Here is a 23,045-nt window from a genome sequence, read left to right as displayed (position 1 = left end):
GGTTGGACGCGCGTTTTCCTCCCCTGACTGAATAAGGGGTAAGGGAAAACGCGCGTCCAAAAGCAGGCCTGTTAGGGAATAGCCACTGCTATTAATTGCATCAGTGGCATGGGATCTTCTTAGTGTTTGGATAATTGCCAGGTTCTTGTGGCCTGGTTTGGCGTCTGTTGGAAACAGGATGCTGGGCTTGATGGACCCTTGGTCCGACCCAGCATGGCAATTTCTTATGTTCTTATGTATTAGCAAATTTTTAAATGCACAGAACTCATTTAACTAAGATGAATAAATGTACAGTGTGGTGGTGGCAAATACTTTGTTTTCACAGACAGGTGACTGTGGCATTCTTGATAGATTACTCCAAGGGTTTTCTGTTGTCTTCTGTGGTTTTCTAATGTTCTGTGAAAGCAAAAGCATGGGAATCTTGTTCCTTGAGATGTTAATTGGATGGACAGTGGATGCACTGAACAAATTCCAGTAAAGCAACATATAGGGTGAAACAAAGTTCATGTCAGGAACTCCTAAGGCCTTTAATTCTCTGTGGAAATGACTTGCTTCATGACAAAGATACATAGGAGGCATTGCAAGTACTTCTTTTGTTTTCAACAGAAAGGTTGAACAATTTAGCATTTGTTATGAAAAGTTTGCACTAGATTACAAATTACTTTCGAAATCCTCTGAAGTCCATGCACACTGTTAACTTTATGAAAAGATGTTTGGCTGGTTTTCTTGAATAGTATGCATTTTTTTGTTTACTGGTCTAAGCATGTTTGGTTGTTTGTTCGTTCCGTGTTGGTATTGTTGAGGTTGAAGGTAGGAATTTATTTCCCCTGTTTTCAAAATTGTGAATGAGTTTTGTAAAAACATTTTTTATGTAACAGCAGTTTTGTCATTTATTTATGTCTTCTAAATAAATTTACATAACACTTATTATTTGTATTTACCTATAGGTGTGATTGATAACCTTTGATAAAAAAAAAATTACCAATGCAAACAGGTAAAAAATGTTAACACAGCATTTAACATGGTACGCAATGGTGTTTACTGAAAGTAAAAGTAGACCAATGATACAAAAAATGAGTGCCACAAAAAAAACTGTACATCCAAAATGAAGTACCTCATCATAATTCAATGTATTTGCAAGGCAATCAATCACTTAATTATTTTTTATAATATCAAAGCTATGATAAGCTGCTTTGCTTAATGACGTTCAGCTTTTAATCATTGTTTCGAAAGGATCTTGCATTTTGTTTTTTAATTTTTATATTGCAAATGAAATAGTCCAAAGTCCACATTTTCTCCCACAGGCAATCTGATTTCCTCCTAGTGCTGCTTGATTTATCAGTGGCATTCGATACAAATGATCATGACTTGCTGCTTCCACGACTGAAACAAATAGGGATAGGAGAAATTCTGTTTAAATGTTTTTCCTCTTTTATTGATCAAAAGACTGTGAGCATTTTTTTGCCCATTAAGTCCACCTCATCGGTTTTTCATCTAAAGACAGGGGTTCCACATGGTTCCGCCCAGAGAATTTCTCTCCTCAAAAAGCTTTAGATATTTTAAGGTTGCCCCAAAGGTTAATCAACTAGTTAATCCCAAGGCATAGGGCCCCCTGATTTGGAACAGAACTTATTGCTTTCAAAGAAACTTCCGAGATGTCTTGAGAGATGTTGACATAAATCTCATAGTGTTACCACCTAGGAGTTGTTTATTTCCAAACTGAATGAGTTTAGGTCATTGGCTGATCATAATAAGCGAAAATATTTTGAAGATAGAATTCCTCGCATGAGATCTTTGTTATAGTTTGCCCATCTCCTTCCGCTCACAATACAAAACCCTAACCATCCTTCACAGCTCCCTTCATAAACACAACCACACCTGGCTTGATGAGAAGCCTCACTACCGCTCCTCTGACCGACCTACAAGAACAGCCCACACAGGCACTCTCCACACACCATCCCTCAAATCAGCACATTCATCTCATACCAGAGGGAGAGCGTTCTCCATCGCTGGCCCCACCTTCTGGAACTCCCTCCCCACCCTCCTACGCCAAGAGACATCACTCCACAATTTCAAGAAAGGAGTCAAGACATGGCTCTTCCGACAGGCCTACCCTGACACAAACCAAACATAAATTCTTCCCTCCAGCCCCTCCCTGTCTCGACCATCCTCCGGCTGCTCCCCCCCTCCGTCAGACCCACCCCTACCCCTCTTCACTCCTAGTCACCTTCCAATCCTTTGTCTCCCAACCGCCCCTTTCTACCCCCTACCCCCCCGTACACCTTTCAATCTCCCTCAAATAACCTTTCTCCGAATGAACACCTTAGCCCAAGTAATACTGGTGGCTTTCAAGTCCTCATGAGTCCCTCCTTAAGTAAATGAAACCTGTACTTAAGTTACTGATACCTATACTCAAGTTAATGAGACCTGTGCACTCCGTCATCTGTACATAGTTTCCCTCTATTCCTATAGTTTTCATTCCTTTACTTCTCTTCTCTCTATCTGCCTTTGTTCTCCTCTCTTCCCCATCCCCACATTGTTAATTGTTATTGCCAGTTATTTATTTGCTATCATTATTATAAATATTGTTTTATCGTTACACTGTATTTTCCACCTGAGTTCATTGTAAACCGGCATGATGTGCTGCACGAATGTCGGTAAATAAAAGTTAATAAATAAATAAATAAATAGTTATAAAATTGACATGTCCTCAGGATTGAAGTTCTCCTATTTTCTCTACTTATTGCGCTGATGATTTTGGTTCTTCTTTTAGCAATAAATTGCAAAGATAGCAGAATCCTTTCCAGCATTTAATAACAACTTAGATGTTAAACCAGCTAATCATGTGGTGCTCTGGGATTCTTTTATTGATGTTTCCCCTTCTGAAATTGTTGACATAATATAGAACTGAAAGTTAATTATTGTCCATGAAATGGAGGTTCAACAGCTAATTTCATTGTGTCGATGGTCAATTTTTCTTTGAAATGTGGACATATTCCAGTTTCTCTAAAATCTGCTTCAGTCAAACCTGTTCCAAAAAAAACCCCCAAATCTGGACATGTCTGATTTAAACAACATCAGGCTTGATTCTAATCTACTCTTTCTATCCAAAGTTTTGGAAAAAGTGGTACTGAACCAATTGTTATCCATTTTGGAAGATTGTTCCATCCTGGACCTTCATCAGTACAGTTTTTGCTTTGAACATAGCACAGAGACACTCCTTCTTTCAATTTTTGATGTGTTTCCAAGCGGTTTTGATGCCAGGACTGATTTCCTCCTAATGCTGCTTGATTTATCAGCAGCATCAGTACAATTGATAATGAGGTGCTGCTTTCACGACTGAAACAAATAGGGATAGGTAAAATACCTTTAGGTGCTATTCTTCTTTTCTTGATCAAAGAACTCAAAAGATTTTTTTGCTCAATAAGTCCACTTCATCAGTTTTTCAGCTAAAGACAATTCCACCCTCTCAGCTCCCCTCTTCAATATTTATATTGCTCTTATCTGTCAGATTTTAGCAAATTTGGAAGTAGATTATTGTTTATATGCTGATGACTTTCAGTTTTTTTGTGCCAATCAAGGGCTCGTTTTTGGTCGCTCTTTGATAAGATTTGGACCTGTTTATCCACTATGAATGAGTGGCTAGCCAAGTGAAAATTACTGCTAAATTTGGGGGAAATGAAATTTTTTATATTGCAAGATTTCCTTTTACAATCTAGGCCTGATTTTCTTGAGGGTGATAGATGCATATTCCCATACCGGTCGATTTTAAGATATCTTATAAAATCCGGGGTTGGCGCGTGCAAGGCTGCGCAAAATCGGCAGCCTGCGTGCGCTGAGCCGCGCAGCCTGCCTCCGTTCCCTCCGAGCGGCCTCCGTTCCCTCCGAGCGGCCTCGGAGGGAACTTTCCTTCCGCGTCCCCCCAACTTCCCCTCCCTTCCCCTATCTACCCCACCCCCCAACCCTACCTAAATCCCCCCCCTACCTTTGTTGGGCAAGTTACGCCTGCTTGAAGCAGGCGTAACTTGCGTGCGCCACCCCGGCATCCCCCGGCACAGGCCGCAATGCCGGGGGACTTGGGACCGCCCTCCTGGACCGCCCCCGAACCGTTGCCACGCCCCCGGACCCGCCCCAGACCGCCCCCTGCCCCCGGACACGCCCCCTCCCGCCCCTTTTACGAAGCCCCGGGACTTACGCGCGTCCCGGGGCTTTGCGTGCGCCGGCGGCCTATGCAAAATAGGCACGCCAGTGCGCGAGTGCCTTGGGCATGTAAATCCGGGAGGATTTACGCGTGCAGGGGTTTTAAAATCTACCCCACTGTGTATTTAAATTTCACATATCAAGACTGGCAATTAAACTTTGGGCAGCATGTAAAAGCTAAGGGCCGGATTTTAAAAGCCCTGTGTTACGCCCGTCTGTCGCAGATGGTTGCGACCATTTCTGCTCATCACTTCCCTAACTCCATGGGGTAGATTGGCAGCATCTGCTAGCTACCTATGACCTGTCTACTGCTTCCAGGCCTCCCGAGTTGGCATGGACGCCGCGACTGCCATCTTGCCATCCGACATCACAGAATCCTAACACCCTACGCGTGCTGGGGCGGTCCGGGGTGGAGTCAGAGGCTCCTGGCACAGCGGCTGAAGAAAGTTTTGTAACAAAAAGGAAAAAAAGGAAAAAGGTAGGGGGGAAATGGCGGGGAAGGGAAGAGAAGGTGGGGTGGGGGGTAGGGGAAGGCAGCGTGTCTCGGCGCGCGCATGTTATAAAATTGGGCGTACTTGTGTGCACGCCAGGTAGCTCGTGAATTTTAGACTTTGGACTATTTCATTTGCAAGATAAAAATAAAAAAAATACAACACAGAGACTCCATTGAGACCAGTGATTAAAAGCTGAGGGCTGTGAAGCAAAGCAGTTTACTAATACCTCTTATGAGTGTCCTTTAGGAAAAATATTTTAAATTATTGTCTGCCTGGTAAATTTACTGAGTTGTGATGAGGTATCTAATTTTGGGTATGCAATGAGTTTTCCTGTGTGCATGTAAAATGTTTGGCACACCAGCATGGCCATGGTAGAAGCATGTACTGTAACCGAAAAAGCTATGCCATGAATGCTAGCTCACGGCTGAAATCTCCCATGCTGAGCAGCTAAAATGAAAGGGAAAGTTAGTACAGGGAGAATCCCCCTTACTCATCAGCAACTGATCCTCCCCAACCTTTCCAGACAGCATATGATTTCTCCCCCTCCTCTGATCCACTTGGATCCAAGCACTAGGGGCCTCCATTAACAAACATCTCTCCACCACCCTCTGGATACCCCTCCCCAATGCCTACTGTATTGATAAAAATGTAGAAATGTGACGACTGCTAAAGACCATTCAGCCCTTCTAGTTTGCCCATCCACACCAATTAATTAATGCATGGTAACATAACTGGAGCAGGAGAAAGTAATTTGTCCCCCTGCCCCTCAGCCGCTGCTTTCAAAAATGACTCTGTCACACTACTTTGTCACGTGTGCACACATAGCAAAGTTAGCGTGAGAGGTCAGCCGGCATCAGGTTTAAAAACAATGGTTATGGGGCAGGCAGAGGGCCAACTCTCCTCTGTCCTGATCATCTATTACCATCCATCCAAGTGGAGGTCAGGGCCACAGGGGGATGAGGGGTTATGTAGACCCGAAGATCTTGGGAGGTGGGGGAAGAACTGGGTGCTAATTTTAGTGGTTAAACAATGTGACAAGAGACTCTTAACATGTTAAGGCCTTACTGCATAGCATGCTATGCTTCTATGCAAACATTTAGGGACCTCTGGCCAAATTACTGTAATTTCCATTTCTTAACAGTGATTCTGAGCGTGGAAATTGCTAACTAGGGTGTAGGGTTTTTTTTTTTAAAGCCTTCCCCCGGTTTGTAAGAATGAATTATCGTCAGTGTCCATTGCTCAGATAGGTGCTTAGAAGAGCCCATGTTTGCTGAAAGCAGACAGAACAACAAATACAACCTGACAGATTAGAAGAGTCAGATGATTTGTTCGACCATGGAATTGTCTTCACCCGACTACATGAAGGTCTAACAAGTTGATCAAATTTTTGGGCCTTATTAACAACTTTTTTAAAAAGTGAAGTAATGAATCATCTGCAAGTGTATGCAAACTTTTGCACATGCCATATTCACTATTTTATTATTTTCAATCTGTTAAAATCAGTAAACAGTAAATTTGCATTAAAAAAAACAGCAGGAAGATGTCAAGTTTAACTTTATACCATGTAAAGATTGCGTCAGCTTCTGTGCACTTAGAGATCCTTTGAAACATACAATTTGACCAGGGGTGCTTAAACCTTTGCACACAACTGTATTTTTTAGTATTCACAGAACAACTTTATCATTGCATAATTTCTAATACTGGGAACTCTTGAGTATCATCTATGACAACTACAACTGGGAGTTTCAATCAGGTCTACTAAATAAAATGGGAATAGCTTTTTCTTTAGCTCAAAATAAACAGAGAGCTATGCTATTTATAACCAGGAAAGGATTAAAAAAAACCCCAAAGACTATTCCCTAGTATAAACATAAATAGAGAAGTCTGGTTGGCATAAGCTACTGTATAAACAAGCGTGCAATAATCTACAAGAAATGTTAACGACAGAGTAAAAGCATGGCTAAGAGTACTCTACCTTTAAGTCATAAAACTCGCTTTCTTCTTTCTTATCCTTGAAAACAAAGTTCCCACTTTGCAAGTTATATTCTGCCACCGTGGTAATATTCATCTTTCCAGTTTGGGTCTCCTTCCAGATCAGCACATTGTATCCAATGTTGATGTCTCCCCTTGAATTAAAGTGAATCTTTTTACTGCCGTCAGTAAAAGTCACATTCTTGAGTGCTTGGAGCAACTGTGCCAACGAAGAGGAAAGATGTTATCGATGCAGTGAACCCTCCTCTCAAAACAGTTTTGCCATTACTACAGAAGGCGAGAAACCAGTTTGAAAACAGAACACACAACATTTTGCCTCTGTAGAGAAAATTTGTAATGTAATTTGAGTGGCAAACATTTGAGTGACAAATAGTGATGTTCTACATATGATGGTAGCGTGTCATCGCTTTATTTATATATTTATTTATTTATTTATTTACTCAACTTGGTTATCCAAAAACCACGGCAACTTTCAAACCGGTCCGCGCGGGTGCACATTGGCGCCCATACGTCGTCCTGTGCCCATTTTATAACATATGTGCGCATATGCACGCATGTTATAAAATAGCCTGGCCACGTGCACATGTACGCCAAATTTTAAGTGGGCATGAGAGTAAGTGCATGCAAATGCCACTTCTACCACATAAATTGGGGGATTTTAAAAGAGGCACGTGCAGACACTATTCCCAGTTTTACCAGTTCGTCCCCAGTTTGCCCAGTTAAGAAATAGGCCTCACACAGGTCCCTAGTTTAATAGCCTTCACTCCCCTGTTAGACCCAACCCTTAAAACCCTGCAGATCTGCCTATTTTTCTTTATTTTATAACTTAAACTTACACGTCATCCATAGCAGAAGTAAAGTTATGCAGCAGGGGACCTCGGCGAGAGACGGATCACCTAAGTATATTCGTGCACATCCTGCGTTCACATCCTGAAGTGCCCACACCCTGCCCATTCTTTAAAATCTTCCGAGATGTGCGTGCTCAGGTACATATGCACGTATGTCAGCAGTTTTTAAAATCCGCTCGCTGTGGGTGAGCCCGACACATTTGCGCATCCCCTGCTTTTAAAATTCACCTTTAAGGGATTAACAGTAACAACATCCATCCCCACACAAACACTACCTATTCCCACGTTGACTTGTTACAGTGTAATATGTATGTAGTCTCTGGGAAATGATCTTCCTATTGGCAGAACAGAGAGTGGTACAGGGCTGCACGGAAAGAAGAACAAGAAAATGATCTTCATTATGAACTACTAAGGAAGACAGGGAAACAGGGGTTCTTTTTCATAGCACTGTTCCCTCTTTAAGACTTTCTCTTATTTGGCCATGTGCAGAAATAAAGTTCAGGAAAACAAAATGATAAGGTGATATCTTTTTATTGGATTCACCTAATGCAGTGGTTCCCGATCTGGGGGGTCCTTGGATTCTTAAGAGGTCTGCAAGAGCATCAGAGGGCGCCGTCCGCCAGAACGGGGGCAACCAATGTGCGACGGCTGAGAAACGGAGCGGACTGGCATCACCTCTGAGGAACTCTGCTCAAAGGCTCCTGCTGCCTAATCACTCTGATCGCGTGCCAGGGAGAGGAAGGCTGGCGCCGAGAGGAGGCAGGCAAGAGTATGGCGGATTGCCACCACGAGGAGTCTGAAGCTGCGCCGAGAGGATGAAGGGACGAGTGCCTCTTCTGCTCCAGGTGACCCAGAGGCAGCAGCAAGCAAGGTGATGACCCTGGGAAGTATATCTGGCAACATCCACAAGTCCAACTAGTTGTCCTGTTGGGAAAAGAGTTGCACTGAGGAAGAGGTTTAAAAATGGTGGGGGTTGGAGGGAGGGAAGGGGGGGCCATAGTGGGATCAGCCCTCAGAAAGATGCAGAGATTGGAAGGGGAGGACAAGTGGGCAAGGACGGGGATGAAAGCATTTGGAAAGGACCTTAAGAGGGAGGAGGAAGTGCGGTAAACTGCTTGGCACCTTCTAGCTGCGCCTTAAACGTGCTGCTGCAACCTGTTTCACTGAGATCTTTCTACTTCAGTGCCTTGGAAATGCTACTACAACCCACTGTTGTGGCAAGATGTTTGTATTCTTATCTAACCAGTCCTGTGTTGATTTTACTGAGCTGCATTGCATTCTAAGTTCTGTTGTTGATTTATTTCCGTTTCCGTTCTGTTCTAGGTTTTATGCTGTTTATTCCTGTCACTGAAGGATATCAAGTTTACACCTTAATAATGTTTCCTTCAGCCTAGAGCTGTTAAGTCTCTTTCAGATTGTAGGTTACCTTTCAAATATGTTGTACCCCACTTTGGGTGAATTTCAAATACTTAAAGGTAAGTAATAAATCCATATAAATACATAAATAAAGAACATTTGGGATGGGGCCATGGGGAGAGGGAAAGGGAGAGAGGACCACAGAAAGTGCAACTAGGAGAAGAGGGCAGGATGCAAAGCATTCAGGAAGGGCCGAGCCATGGCCGAGGAGGGTTTCAGCATTCAGGAAGGAGCCATGGCCGAGGAGGGTTTCAGCATTCAGGAAGGAGCCATGGGGGAGGAGGGGTTCAGTATTCAGGAAGGAGCCATGGGGGAGGAGGGATTCAATATTCAGGAAGGAGCCATGGCCGAGGAGGGTTTCAGCATTCAGGAAGGAGCCATGGGGGAGGAGGGGTTCAGTATTCAGGAAGGAGCCATGGGGGAGGAGGGGTTCAGTATTCAGGAAGGAGCCATGGAGGAGGAGGGGTTCAGTATTCAGGAAGGAGCCATGGGGGAGGAGGGGTTCAATAGTCAGGAAGGATCCATGGGGGAGGAGGGGTTCAGTATTCAGGAAGGAGCCGTGGTGGTGGGGGGGGGGGGGGTTCAGTATTCAGGAAGGAGCCATGGGGGAGGAGGGGTTCAGCATTCAGGAAGAAGCCATGGTGGGGGGGGGAGGGGTTCAGTATTCAGGAAGGAGCCATGGGGGAGGAGGGGTTCAGCATTCAGGAAGGAGCCATGGGGAGGAGGGGTTCAATAGTCAGGAAGGAGCCGTGGTGGGGGAGGGGTTCAGCATTCAGGAAAGAGCCATGGTGGGGGAGGGGTTCAGCATTCAGGAAGGAGCCATGGTGGGGGGGGGGGGGGGAGGGGTTCAGCATTCAGGAAGGAGCCATGGTGGGGGGGGGGAGGGGAGGGGTTCAGCATTCAGGAAGGAGCCATGGTGGGGGAGGAGGGGTTCAGCATTCAGGAAGGAGCCATGGGTGAGGGCAAATAGGACAGGAGGGAGGGACTTGGGAAGGGGAGAGGGTAGGAGGGTTAGCACTCAGGAAGGGGTCATAGGAGGAAGGCAGCAGGAATAGAATCAGAGAAAAGCCTGCAGGTAGGAAAGAGTAGGAAGGAAAACACTCAGCAAAAGTTCATAGGTGGAGAGAAGCGGGGGAGGAGGAAAGGCACTTGGGAAGGGACTGTGGTGGAGAAAGTGAATAGCACCCGTGAAGGGGCCATAGAGCACAGTTCATATCAGAAACCATTCCTTATTTAATATTACGTTTTATATATATTGCAAATGATTCTGGTGTGCATATTATTGCTAATTAATCAGTTTTTAAGATGGCATTTAACCGCATATAAAAATTAAAGAAACGTGGGGGCATGCAAAATTTAGAAGATTGAAAAGGGGTCCACGCTCCCCAAAAGATTGAGAATCCCTGATCTAATACATTTCAATATCAATATTCAAAACCATTTAGGTGGAAAGCTCACAAGGCATTCATCTGAAGAGCAAGTTTCTTTCTTATCTGGGGAAAAGCTGGAAAAGTCTTTATCTGGAAGAAACGAGCATGTTGCAGGCATTCCAGGGCAGAGCATATCTGGCTAACTCTGATATTTGGAGTTATTTATTTATAACATTTATAGCTGGCTCATCCACAGAGCTCACTCTATTTGTGTCTTCCAGAGGCCTCACACTCCCTGGAGCAGAAGAGCACCGGAAGGTTCACCTGCATACCTTATCCTGCAGCCAGAGGTCACCACATGCACCCCAAAACCCCTCACTATAAATGTACTACAGACTTGATACAGAAGGAATTTGATACTAAAGAGAATTAATGAGGTGGGTAACTAGTTAGTTAGAAGTAGGTTAATTGTAGTATTTGAGTCATTGACAGCCAAATATAAAATAAATCAATAAGTTAAAAGTACTTTAGATTATCTTTACATCCCTACTTCCACAGACATTTTTAATTCAATAACAAATCAGCAAAATTAAGATGCAGACAGTACTCAAGTAGCACGAGGGAGGCTAGCCTGGGTTTTGCATTGATCTCCCAGTTGGTGAAAGGTTGTAAATGTGCACAAGGTGCAAAGAGCTCCTTGCCCTCAGATAATGAACCTGATCTCTGGGAGCTAGTGTGGCAGACCTGGAGGAGCTAAGGGAGACAGAGAGGTACATAGAGGAGAGCAGGGGGCGGCTCAAGGCAATCTGCTGCCTGAGGCGAGGGATGAGATGGTGCCCCCCCCCCTCTGCCCCCCCCTCTGCCCCCCAAAGGCTCCCTCTCCCTAGCACCCACACTCAAACACCCTCACACATGCTCTCTCTCTCCCCCCTAAGCACCCTCATACATGCTCTCTCTCACCCCCTAAGCACCCTCATACATGCTCTCTCTAACCCATGCTCTTTCTCTCTCATCCATGCTCTCTTTCTCTCAACCCTAAGCATCCTCAAACATGATCTGTCTCACACACACCCCCGAGCACCATCACACATGCTCTCTCTCCCCCCGAGCACCCTCACACATGCTCTCTCTCACCCCCTAAGCACTCTCATACATGCTCTGTCTCACACACACCCCCGAGCACCATCACACATGCTCTCTCTAACCCATGCTCTTTCTCTCTCATCCATGCTCTCTTTCTCTCAACCCTAAGCACCCTCAAACATGCTTTCTCTCACCCCCCTTAGAACCCTCATACATGCTCTGTCTCTCACACACCCCCAAGCACCCTCACACATGCTCTCTCTCCCCCCCGAGCACCCTCACACATGCTCTCTCTCACCTCCTAAGCACTCTCATACATGCTCTCTCTCCCCCCGAGCACCCTCACACATGCTCTCTCTCACCCCCTAAGCACTCTCGTACATGCTCTCTCACACATCGCCGAGCACCCTCACCCATGCTCTCTCTCACCCCCTAAGCACCCTCACACATGCTCTCTCTCTTCCCAAGCACCCTCACATATGCTCTTTCTCTCTCTCCCCCAAGCACCCTCACAAATGCTCTCTCTAACCCATGCTCTTTCTCTCTCATCCATGCTCTCTCTCTCTCAACCCTAAGCACCCTCAAACATGCTTTCTCTCACCCCCCTTAGCACCCTCATACATGATCTGTCTCACACACACCCCCGAGCACCATCACACATGCTCTCTCTCCCCCCCGAGCACCCTCACACATGCTCTCTCTCACCTCCTAAGCACCCTCATACATGCTCTCTCTCACACACCCCCGAGCACCCTCACACATGCTCTCTCTCCCCCCAAGCACCCTCACACATGCTCTCTCTCTCCCCCAAGCACCCTCAATCATGCTTTCTCTCACCCATGCTCTCTCTCACCCCCCTAAGCATCCTCATACATGCTCTGTCTCACACACACCCCCGAGCACCATCACACATGCTCTCTCTCCCCCCCGAGCACCCTCACACATGCTCTCTCTCACCCCCTAAGCACTCTCATACATGCTCTCTCACACATCGCCGAGCACCCTCACCCATGCTCTCTCTCACCCCATAAGCACCCTCATACATGCTCTCTCTCACACACCGCCGAGCACCCTCACATATGCTCTCTTACCCCCTAAGCACCCTCATACATGCTCTCTCTCACACACCCCCGAGAACCCTCACACATGCTCTCTCTCTCCCCCAAGCACCCTTAATCATGCTTTCTCTCCCCCATGCTCTCTCTCACCCCCCCTAAGCACCCTCATACATGCTCTCTCTCACACACCGCCGAGCACCCTCACATATGCTCTCACCCCTAAGCACCCTCATACATGCTCTCTCTCACACCCCCCCGAGCACCCTCACACATGCTCTCTCTCACCCCCCTAAGCACCCTCATACATGATCTGTCTCACACACACCCCCGAGCACCATCACACATGCTCTCTCTCCCCCCCCGAGCACCCTCACACATGCTCTCTCTCACCCCCTAAGCACTCTCATACATGCTCTCTCACACATTGCCGAGCACCCTCACCCATGCTCTCTCTCACCCCCTAAGCACCCTCATACATGCTCTCTCTCACACACCGCCGAGCACCCTCACATATGCTCTCTCACCCCTAAGCACCCTCATACATGCTCTCTCTCACACCCCCCCGAGCACCCTCACACATGCTCTCTCTCACCCCCCTAAGCACCCTCATACATGCTCTCTCTCAACCACCCACCCCCAAAGCACCTCACACATGCTCTTTCACCCTCCCAGGCTCGCAATTTCTCTCTCACACACACACCCCTCTACACACACTCACTCTCACTAGGGCATTCATCTTCACCGTGAATGGGACATGCTCCGCTCACAGCATGCCGGGGGCTCCTCCATCTTGGCTGTGTACGGGGGGGGGGGGGGTGTATGTGGAAATTCTGTGCGGTTTCTTTGTTGTTTTGGCGGCAGGGTGAAGCAGCCGTTAGAGGAGTTTGGGGGGAGGGGGGGGGAGGCAGTTTTTGCCTCTTCCAAAGTTTTCCGCCTGAAGCAGCCACCTCACCCTGCCTCATTACAGAACCGCCCCTGGAGGAGACCTTCAGGAGCATAGCAGAGCAGTCTCACCTCCAATCTGGCAGTTCCTGTGCTGCCTTGGACGAGAAAGGTCACCTGAAAGGAGCGAATCACCTTGAGAACCCGCCCTCAAGGTGATGTAGTATCCTCTCGCACCAAGGATATGTCTCCAGGGCACATGCCCAGGAGGGAAGGGTAAGGATGGTCGCTGTAGTTGGTGATTCAATTATTAGGAAGATTGATAGCAGGGTGGCTGGCGGATGTAAGGATCGCTTGGTAAGTTGCCTTCCTGGTACGAAGCTGCCGGACCTCATGCACCACATAGATAGCATTTTAGATAGTGCTGGGAAGAAGCTGATTGTCTTGGTACATGGGGGTGACAATGACATAGGCAAGAGCAGGATGGAGGTTCTGGAAGCCAAATTTAGGATTTTAGGTAGAAAGTTGCAATCCTGAGCCTCATGGGTAGCTTTCTCAGAAATGCTCCCCATTCCACATGCAGGACCCCAGGAGCAGGTAGAGCACCGGAGTCTCAATGCGTGGATGAGAAATGGGGCAGAAAAGAGGGTTTTAGGTTTGTTAAGAACTGGGTGGGTATCATTTTGGAGAAGGGAGGAGCCTTTTCTGAAAGGATGGGCTCCACCTTAACCTTTAAAAAGGAGATAGCACAGCTTTTAAACTAGATGATGGGGGAAAGCCGACAGTCGCTCGAGTGCATGGTTCGGAATGATGTCTCTTTGAAAGATACTGTAATGGCCCCTCCGAACACATTACCAGTGGTGCCCTGGGTGATCTCCTTTGAGCTAGGGATAGTGTAGTGTTACAAAGGATTAATTAGGGGTGGTGTCCATTTTGTACAGCCCCTCCCTTTCAGGATTTCTAATTAATTTGTTTTTAATTTTATCAGAAAATTGAGGAATAAATTGCACAATTTACCACCAATACATGCTGCAACTGTGTGAAAAAGTTTTCATGTTGTTGTAATATCAATTTATATGGGATTAATGGTGGCTCTTTGTCAGAAGCATTGTTGATAATCACCATCCTTAATATATCGGGCTTGGAGTGTGTCCGTCAGTGATCGCTGATGTTCCGCAGCCCGCCGATAGATGGCGCTATAATATTTATTTATTTATTTTTATTTATTTAAAACCTTTTCTGTACCGTCTTTAAGTTAATTCACCATCACAATGGTTTACAAAAAGGCACAAATAGTATTAAAAGTTGATTGGTATAGATTATATATTATAGATGTGCCATTAGTGAACGGTAACATGTTTTTTATAATTCTATTCTATTCTATTCTATTCAGCCAGATCTACCACGTCCACATGTAAAAATGTTATTACTAATGTAAATACCTATACCTAATTCTCTCCCTTTTCTTCTCTTCTCCCAGTTCTATTACCTTGTTATTTGTAACTGCTTCCTTCTACACTAATAGGTTATTCAACTGTTCATTGTACACCCCTGTTATATGTAAACCGGCATGATGTGTTTGCAACATGAATGCCGGTATATAAAAATTTTAAATAAATAAATAAATAAATAAATAATATAGAAAGCTATGTGTTGATTTTGCTTATATGTTGGTTGAAAAAACTTCTTTACGGTTCCTATATAAATTTAACACTCTAATATGTATTAGGAGATAGGAAAGAAAAAATTTTAAAAACTGATTGCTTGGTGCTTACTTATGCGCTCATTTGTTTTCTTCGTTCTCCTTATAAAAAGCCTGTTTAAAAAGCCAGGTTTTTAGACTTACTTTGAAAAGTTTAAAGCTTCTCTGCAGTCTAATTTCGAGTGGCATTGAGTTTCCCAGCTTGCTGGTAGATGGCGCAGGCAGCTCAAACACGGCACAGGTAGGAAGGACAGCGGCCATCACAGGAGAGGCAGAATATAGCAATATAGCAGAGGAGACCCTGGCATGCAGCGAACGGAGCGCACTCCGTTCGTGGTGAGGAGGAAGGCCCGGGGCGCCATTCACAGTGAAAAGGGAAGGCCTCCGTGTGCCGTGATCGGCACGCCCGGGCCTTCATCTTCACCGCAAACGGCACGCCAGGCCTTCATCTTCGCCATGAATAGCACGGGTCCTGCGGCTTGCCGGTGAGAGATAATGTTTGTCGGGGAGGGGAGGGTGAGAGAGAGCAGGAGGGTGTGAAACAGAACATGAGGTGGGATGCCAGTGAGAGACATTGTGTGTGTGAGAGAAGGGGGTGACAGAGCATGGTAGGTGAGAGGGGGGTAGGGAGGGTTGAGAGAGAGCATGGGGGGGATGCCAGTGAGAGAGAATGTATGTGTGAGAGAAGGGGGTGACAGAGAGCATGGTTGTGAGCGGGGGGGGGTGGGGAGGGTGTGAGAGAGAGCATGGGAGGTAAGAGAGGGTGGGTGGGGGGATGCTTGAGTGTGGGTTTCAGAGAGAGGGAGCCTATATGAGGGGAGGGGGATGCCGGTGAGAGAGAATGTGTGTGTGAGAGAGGAGAGGGGGTGTGGGGGAGTGCGAGAGACAGCTTGGTTGGTAAGAGGGGGAGTGCGCGGGATGCTTGACTGTGGGTTTCAGAGAGGGAGCCAATATGAGGGGATGTATGTGTGTGTGTGTGTGTGTGTGTGTGAGAGAGAGTGAGGGAGCCTGTATGAGGAGATGTGTGTGTGCGCGAGAGAGTGAGGGAGCCTGTATGAAGGGATGTGTGTGTGTGTGTGTGTGTGAGAGAGAGTGAGGGAGCCTGTATGAGGAGATGTGTGTGTGTGCCAGAGAGTGAGGGAGCCTATATGAGGGGATGTGTGTGTGCACGAGAGAGTGAGGGAGCCTATATGAGGGTGTGTGTATGTGGAACGGACACTCTTACAGTGAATTTCTAGGGAAATTCGGCTCAAAACAAGAGCAGATGTGCCAATAAAAAGGCTCGCCGCCCGGGCGTAGAATGGGTACGGTTGCTAGTTTCATGTGTTAGTTTTTTGTCCGTTGTGGTGCTTGAATTATCAGATTAATATATAAAACAGAAAAAGATATAGTCTCCTCCTTAATCATAAGATTAAAGGGGGGAGAACCTGGCAAGCATGTGCATAATTTGGAAAAATAGAGTTCAGATCATGTTGTACATACAAAAATGCAAAGAATTGCTTATTATTGACCCCCGAATCTCATTTTTAAATCCTAGAAAGAATATAGCGGAGTAAAAATCTGAGTGAAAATCTCTGTCTTTTCTGAGACTAGGTGTTTCCTAGCAAAGATTTTGCATTGGATACCTGGCAAAAAGTAATTACTTCCCTGTAAGGCAAAGAGGGAGGCGTACTGGAGGAGTAACCTCGTGGTTAGAATAGCAGGCTGGCAGCCAGGGAATCCAAGATTCACATCCTACTGACAATTCTTGGGACTTCAGGCAAGACCCTTCACCCTCCATTGTCTCAGGCATCATTTACTAAGCCGTGGAATTTTTCCCGGTGGGGAAACTACCCCAGGACTTACTAAGCGGTAGCAGTCAACACTGGCACTTTGGAAATCCCTCTGCATTTACAAATTTCCCAGTAAAAATACCGCTGGGAAAAATACTGCAGTGTTACTTGCTCTCTAAATTCTAAGCACTGACGACCCCTAGGACTGTGGGGCTGCCATGCCTTAAAGGGGCCGTTTGGCCCTACCACCCCCCCACCAAATATTTCAGTCTCTGGGGGTTTCCGTAAATTCCTTATCCCACTCCTCATCCCCCTATTGCCCCTGGAGGCTGCCGAGGTGAAAAAAAATATTTTGTGTAAAATATCTCAGAGGACAGGCCCCTGCCCAACCCCTCCCCCTTGAATAAATGTGGCACATTTAAAACTAATCGGAGAAAGTTCTTTTTTACTCAACGCACAATTAGACTCTGGAATTTGTTGCCAGAGGATGTGGTTAGTGCAGTTAGTGTAGCTGTGTTTAAAAAAGGATTGGATAAGTTCTTGGAGGAGAAGTCCATTACCTGCTATTAAGTTCACTTAGAGAATAGCCACTGCCATTAGCAATGGTAACATGGAATGGACTTAGTTTTTGGGTACTTGCCAGGTTCTTGTGGCCTGGATTGGCCACTGTTGGAAACAGGATGCTGGGCTTGATGGACCCTTGGTGTGACCCAGTATGGCATTTTCTTATGTTCTTCTTATGTTCTTATGATCCCCCCCCACCCCCACCCCAGACAACCTCCCCCCACTCTAGCCTACCCTCCGGACCCCTCTTGGACTTATGAAAGAAGCCCTGGTTGTATAGTGGGGACCCAAAGTGACCCTAGGCGCCGGCCCTGGCAGCAACCATTGTCAAAAATAGTACTACCGGCTGCCCCTGTTATGTAATAGGAAAAAAAATCGAGCTACCAGATGGCTGGTGCCATTTTGGAAAATAGCCATTGCTAGGTTCGGAGCCTAAGGGGGAACTCTGGGCTCCCACTAGACCACCAAATCTACTTTCATAAGTCCAGGGGGTTCCAGAGGGTGGTCTAGAGTGTAGAGGCCTCTGAGGGGATCAATTTTTAATCAAAGAAGAAGATTTGGGGGGTTGGATTGGAGCCTGTCCTCAGAGGTATTTTATAGAAAATCTTTTTTTTTTACTCCAACTGCCTCCAGGGGTAGTGGGCGTGGGTGGGACAGGGGGTTTATGGAGACCCCTGTGAACTTTCAAATACTTGATGGAGGGATATTAGTCAGGGCCAATTTGCCCTTTTAAGGAATGACCTGGGAGCATCAGGGCATGTGTTAGCATCCTCCTGATACTCCCCGGATGGGGTTAACTACAATTCAAGAACTGTAGCTAACTTCAATTCAAATAATTCAGTTTCTGATTTTTGATACAAGCCACATTATTTGAGTTGTATGTTTTAGGGTAGTAACAAGTTGATTGTTAATTTATTCACTCCTTCGCTGTCTGCTGATTGGTTTCTCCACTGTCGGCTGTCAGTGAGAGGATCAATCCCTTTTAGAAGGCTGTCCTTTAAGAATTCTGAAAGGGGATTGGACCTTTCAGTGACGACAGACAGTGGAGGGACCAATCGGCTGCCAGTGAGGAAAGAGCCCTGCCGGAGGAGGTAAGGTCTTTTCCAGCTGGGGTTCCCAGGTGGGGGTTGGGGGGGCTTTAGAGGTTCTGGTCGAGCCTGATTTATTTTTTTAAGGTGAGAGTGATATAGGCCAATATGAGCCTGGGTCTTCTAAGTTTTTACCTTTTGTAGGGATCAAAATGATTAGAGCCATACTGGTGTCTTTCTCTCAGCTACAGCCACGTCAAACATGCTGTTGAAGGGAGTGGCTATCTCTTCATTTACCCCTCTGAATTAGGAGATTTGAGATTGTTAAGGCCTTTAATGGTAGATCTAATCTCATCTCTAGTGACTGTAAAGTCTGCTAAATATCTTCAGATATTTTCGGAAGCGTTACATTTACAAAAGCTCTAGTTTAAAAAAGCAGGACTGCTGGAGATGGACACCATTTGCCGTATTGCTGAAAAGGACTTCCATTTTGAAATCTTGTGCTATCCATCTTTCTGCTTTCTAGCTGAAAGGCATCTGAAAAGCTGCTGTGACATTTGCAGCCACTCCCCCCCCCCCCCCCCCATATGCCTTTTAGTTACCAGTTTGTCTTCTTTTATTTTACTGTATTCTACCATATTTATTTATTTATAACATTTCTATGCCATATAATCCAAATATTCTAAACCAAAAATGTTCACTTTCAGTCCTGCGTGGAATAGGATCTTCGTTTTCAGTTTTTTATCTTATTTTTTCCTTTGAATGTCAATGCTATATCACAAAAAAAAATCAGTGGAAAAATGACTTTTCTACCTATTTTTGTCCTGTTTGTTACAAAATAGTAATTTTTCCACAGATTTTTTTTATATTGAAATTCCCAGGAAAAATAAAATAAAAACTGAAAACCAAGGTCCTTATGATAAGGAAAATAGGATATAAGACAAGTCTGCCTGAAGTAATTTAGTTAAGTACCTTCAATTTGCTCAGCCACAGTAGCTGGTTTCATAGGCAATCACACCAGATTAAACAAAGCCATCGAGCTTATTAATGAGCATTGCTCTGATGAGGTGAGTTCTTCCCCTTCCCCCCATGGCACATTCATTCTTTCTCTCTCTCTCTCTCACACACACACTCACACTAGACTACTCTCTCCCCCCCCCCCCCCAGTTTCCTGTGGCAGAGTTTATTAGAAAGAAAAAGGGACTTTATAATGAGTGGGGCTGGGGAGGAGGGAGGAGATGGTATCTGGGAATGTAAATGAGGAGATTTCAGAAGAAGGCAAAAGAATCTCAGAGGAGGGAAATGAAGAAGGAATCTTAGGCAGGAGGGGTAGAGGGATAAGGGATGGAGGAGGATAGAGGCACAGGAGATGGAGAAGAGGATGGGGAATTCAGTGGATAAGGAAAGGGTATGAAGGGAGAGGAGGGGGTGGGAAGAGGGATCAGGAATGAAGAAGGAGGGAGTAAGAGGAAAGATCAAGAATATGAGATCAGGAAAAAAAAGAGTATGGGGAAAGGGGTGGAAGGGAAGATTGGGATGAAGAAGAGAACGAGGAAAGCAGGAGGACTGAGAAAAGGGATGGAGGAGATGCAGGAAAGACTGTAATGAGGATGGATAAAAAAGTAAGCCACAGCCCTCCCAGTCATACCCCTATCCCCACCTCCAAAGCCACTTAGATCCCTTCACGCCCCAATACCCCCTCCCGATTCTCTCACTTACACCCTACACCTTCTCTATTTTTCTCATTCTACTTGCACCCATGGTAGTTAATTCATTCACATTCCACACCCACTCCAATCTCACGCTCTTCTCCATTTCTTCCTTCAGTTTCATAATGTACTCTGTCCCATCCCACAATGCATACTCATTCTTCCACCCAGCCCCAAAGTATCTTCACTCACTATTTCTCATTTACTTCTCCTGGCACTCTCTCTCTCATTCCCCCATATTCCCTCATTCACTTTCTCCCCTCATAATCTCCCCTTCCCGCATGATCCCTTCACCTACTCTTCCATCCACCCCATCCTCTCACTCTTCCTCATTCACTTCTTCCCCAATGCCCTCACACACCCTGATTCTTTCCCTCCCCCATCTGAACCCCCTCCCACCCTTCAGCCTGGTTTACTCTTTCCCAACCACCTTTTCCATTTACTCACCCAGGTTCACTTTCTCTGCCCCACAAATGATCCCCTCACTCACCCTGGTTCCCTCTCTTCCTCCTTTCCCCATTCCCTTACTCACATAATTCACTTTCTCTCCTACCCAGCCCATGGTTTAATGGAACAAAGTCAGCATGGCTTTACCCAAGGCAAGTCTTGCCTCACAAATCTGCTTCACTTTTTTGAAGGAGTTAATAAACATGTGGATAAAGGTGAACCGGTAGATATAGTATACTTGGATTTTCAGAAGGCGTTTGACAAAGTTCCTCATGAGAGGCTTCTAGGAAAAGTAAAAAGTTATGGGATAGGTGGCGATGTCCTTTCGTGGATTGCAAACTGGCTAAAAGACAGGAAACAGAGAGTAGGATTAAATGGACAATTTTCTCAGTGGAAGGGAGTGGACAGTGGAGTGCCTCAGGGATCTGTATTGGGACCCTTACTTTTCAATATATTTATAAATGATCTGGAAAGAAATACGACGAGTGAGATAATCAAATTTGCAGATGACACAAAATTGTTCAGAGTAGTTAAATCACAAACAGATTGTGATAAATTGCAGGAAGACCTTGTGAGGCTGGAAAATTGGGCATCCAAATGGCAGATGAAATTTAATGTGGATAAGTGCAAGGTAATGCATATAGGGAAAAATAACCCATGCTATAGTTACACAATGTTAGGTTCCATATTAGGTGCTACAACCCAAGAAAGAGATCTAGGTGTCATAGTGGATAACACATTGAAATCGTCGGTTCAGTGTGCTGCGGCAGTCAAAAAAGCAAACAGAATGTTGGGAATTATTAGAAAGGGAATGGTGAATAAAACGGAAAATGTCATAATGCCTCTGTATCGCTCCATGGTGAGACCGCACCTTGAATACTGTGTACAGTTCTGGTTGCCGCATCTCAAAAAAGATATAATTGCGATGGAGAAGGTACAGAGAAGGGCTACCAAAATGATAAGGGGAATGGAACAGCTTCCCTACGAGGAAAGACTAAAGAGGTTAGGACTTTTTAGCTTGGAGAAGAGACGACTGAGGGGGGATATGATAGAGGTGTTTAAAATCATGAGAGGTCTAGAACGGGTAGATGTGAATCGGTTATTTACTCTTTCGGATAGTAGAAAGACTAGGGGGCACTCCATGAAGTTAGCATGGGGCACATTTAAAACTAATCGGAGAAAGTTCTTTTTTACTCAACGCACAATTAAACTCTGGAATTTGTTACCAGGGGATGTGGTCAGTGCAGTTAGTATAGCTGTGTTTAAAAAAGGATTGGATAAGTTCTTGGAGGAGAAGTCCATTACCTGCTATTAAGTTCACTTAGAGAATAGCCACTGCCATTAGCAACAGTAACATGGAATAGACTTAGTTTTTGGGTACTTGCCAGGTTCTTATGACCTGGATTGGCCACTGTTGGAAACAGGATGCTGGGCTTGATGGACCCTTGGTCTGACCCAGTATGGCATTTTCTTATGTTCTTATGTTCTTACCCAATTCTCTCACTCATCTTGATTCATTCTCCCTATACCTGAACTCCTCACTCCCTCACCCTTGTTCATTCCCCCATCTGATCTCCTCACTTACTAATCTTCAGTCCTCCAACCTGATCCGCTCACTAACCCAGAGTCACTCCCTTCTCCTATATCTGATACCCTCATTCACCCTGGTTCTCTCCCTCCCCAATCTCCTCACTCATCCTGGTTCACTCTCTCTCCCCCCCAAGCCAATCCTCTCATGCATCTTGGTTCATTCTATCCCCACCATCATCTCCTCACACAGCTTCCATGTCAGGAATAGGAGGAAGACGGCAGCCTTGCAGTGCCTCAGTCTGGGTCTTCCTGCTCTGCAGCCAGGATCTGCGTGTGGCACTTTGAACCAGGCTCCAAAAGCAGAGAGTGAAGATTTGGGCCCAAGGCATTGCAGGATTGCCATCCTCCTCCTATTCCTGACATGAGGGAGAAATGAGGGAATTGTGGATGTGGGGGTGTGGTTGGGGACGCCATTTGGTGTCCCACTGCTACCATTGCCATTTCTTCACCAGGGGAGGGTGGCAAAAGAGAATCAATTCACCACCCCACTAACACCAATGTTACTCCTCTTCTAGGGGATGGGGGCCGGGAAGGGGGGGGGGGGTGCCAGAAGAGGAGAAATGTACCATCCAGCTACCATTTTCTCCATGAACCTTGGTCTCCTGTAGCAAGAAGCAAATTTTGCAGCCCATACCATTGCTGCAGAATCACAGGAGTTTGAGACCCTGGTTTACGGAAATTGGAGTGAAAATAACAGAACATATGGTCAGGAATAAAAGAGAGATAATTTATTATACACCCCCCTCTCTCTATTGCTGGAACAGAGCGGAATCAGAGTCTGTTTTAGGCAGAGAGAAGTCCTTTTTCATACTGCAAGAGGCACACACAACAGTAGGTTGTGTGTGCCTCAGGCCCTTAAGAAAGCTCGCACTCATTTTGCATCAGAGGAG

General features: G+C 45.7%; 1 protein-coding gene across 1 annotated transcript in view; it reads right to left on the bottom strand.

Moving 5' to 3' along the window:
* LOC115088304 (G-protein coupled receptor family C group 6 member A-like) overlaps nt 1-23,045 on the bottom strand; it is a 104,348-nt gene that overhangs the window by 14,496 nt on the left and 66,807 nt on the right. Inside the window, exon 4 of the mRNA XM_029596444.1 lies at nt 6,670-6,885. Within this exon, the coding sequence (XP_029452304.1) occupies nt 6,670-6,885 (216 nt within the window). The remainder of the gene's footprint in view (nt 1-6,669; nt 6,886-23,045) is intronic.

Source organism: Rhinatrema bivittatum, chromosome 3 (genome assembly GCF_901001135.1).
Source record: "Rhinatrema bivittatum chromosome 3, aRhiBiv1.1, whole genome shotgun sequence".
Lineage (NCBI taxonomy): Eukaryota > Metazoa > Chordata > Amphibia > Gymnophiona > Rhinatrematidae > Rhinatrema > Rhinatrema bivittatum.
This window is presented reverse-complemented; position numbering and strand designations above follow the sequence as displayed.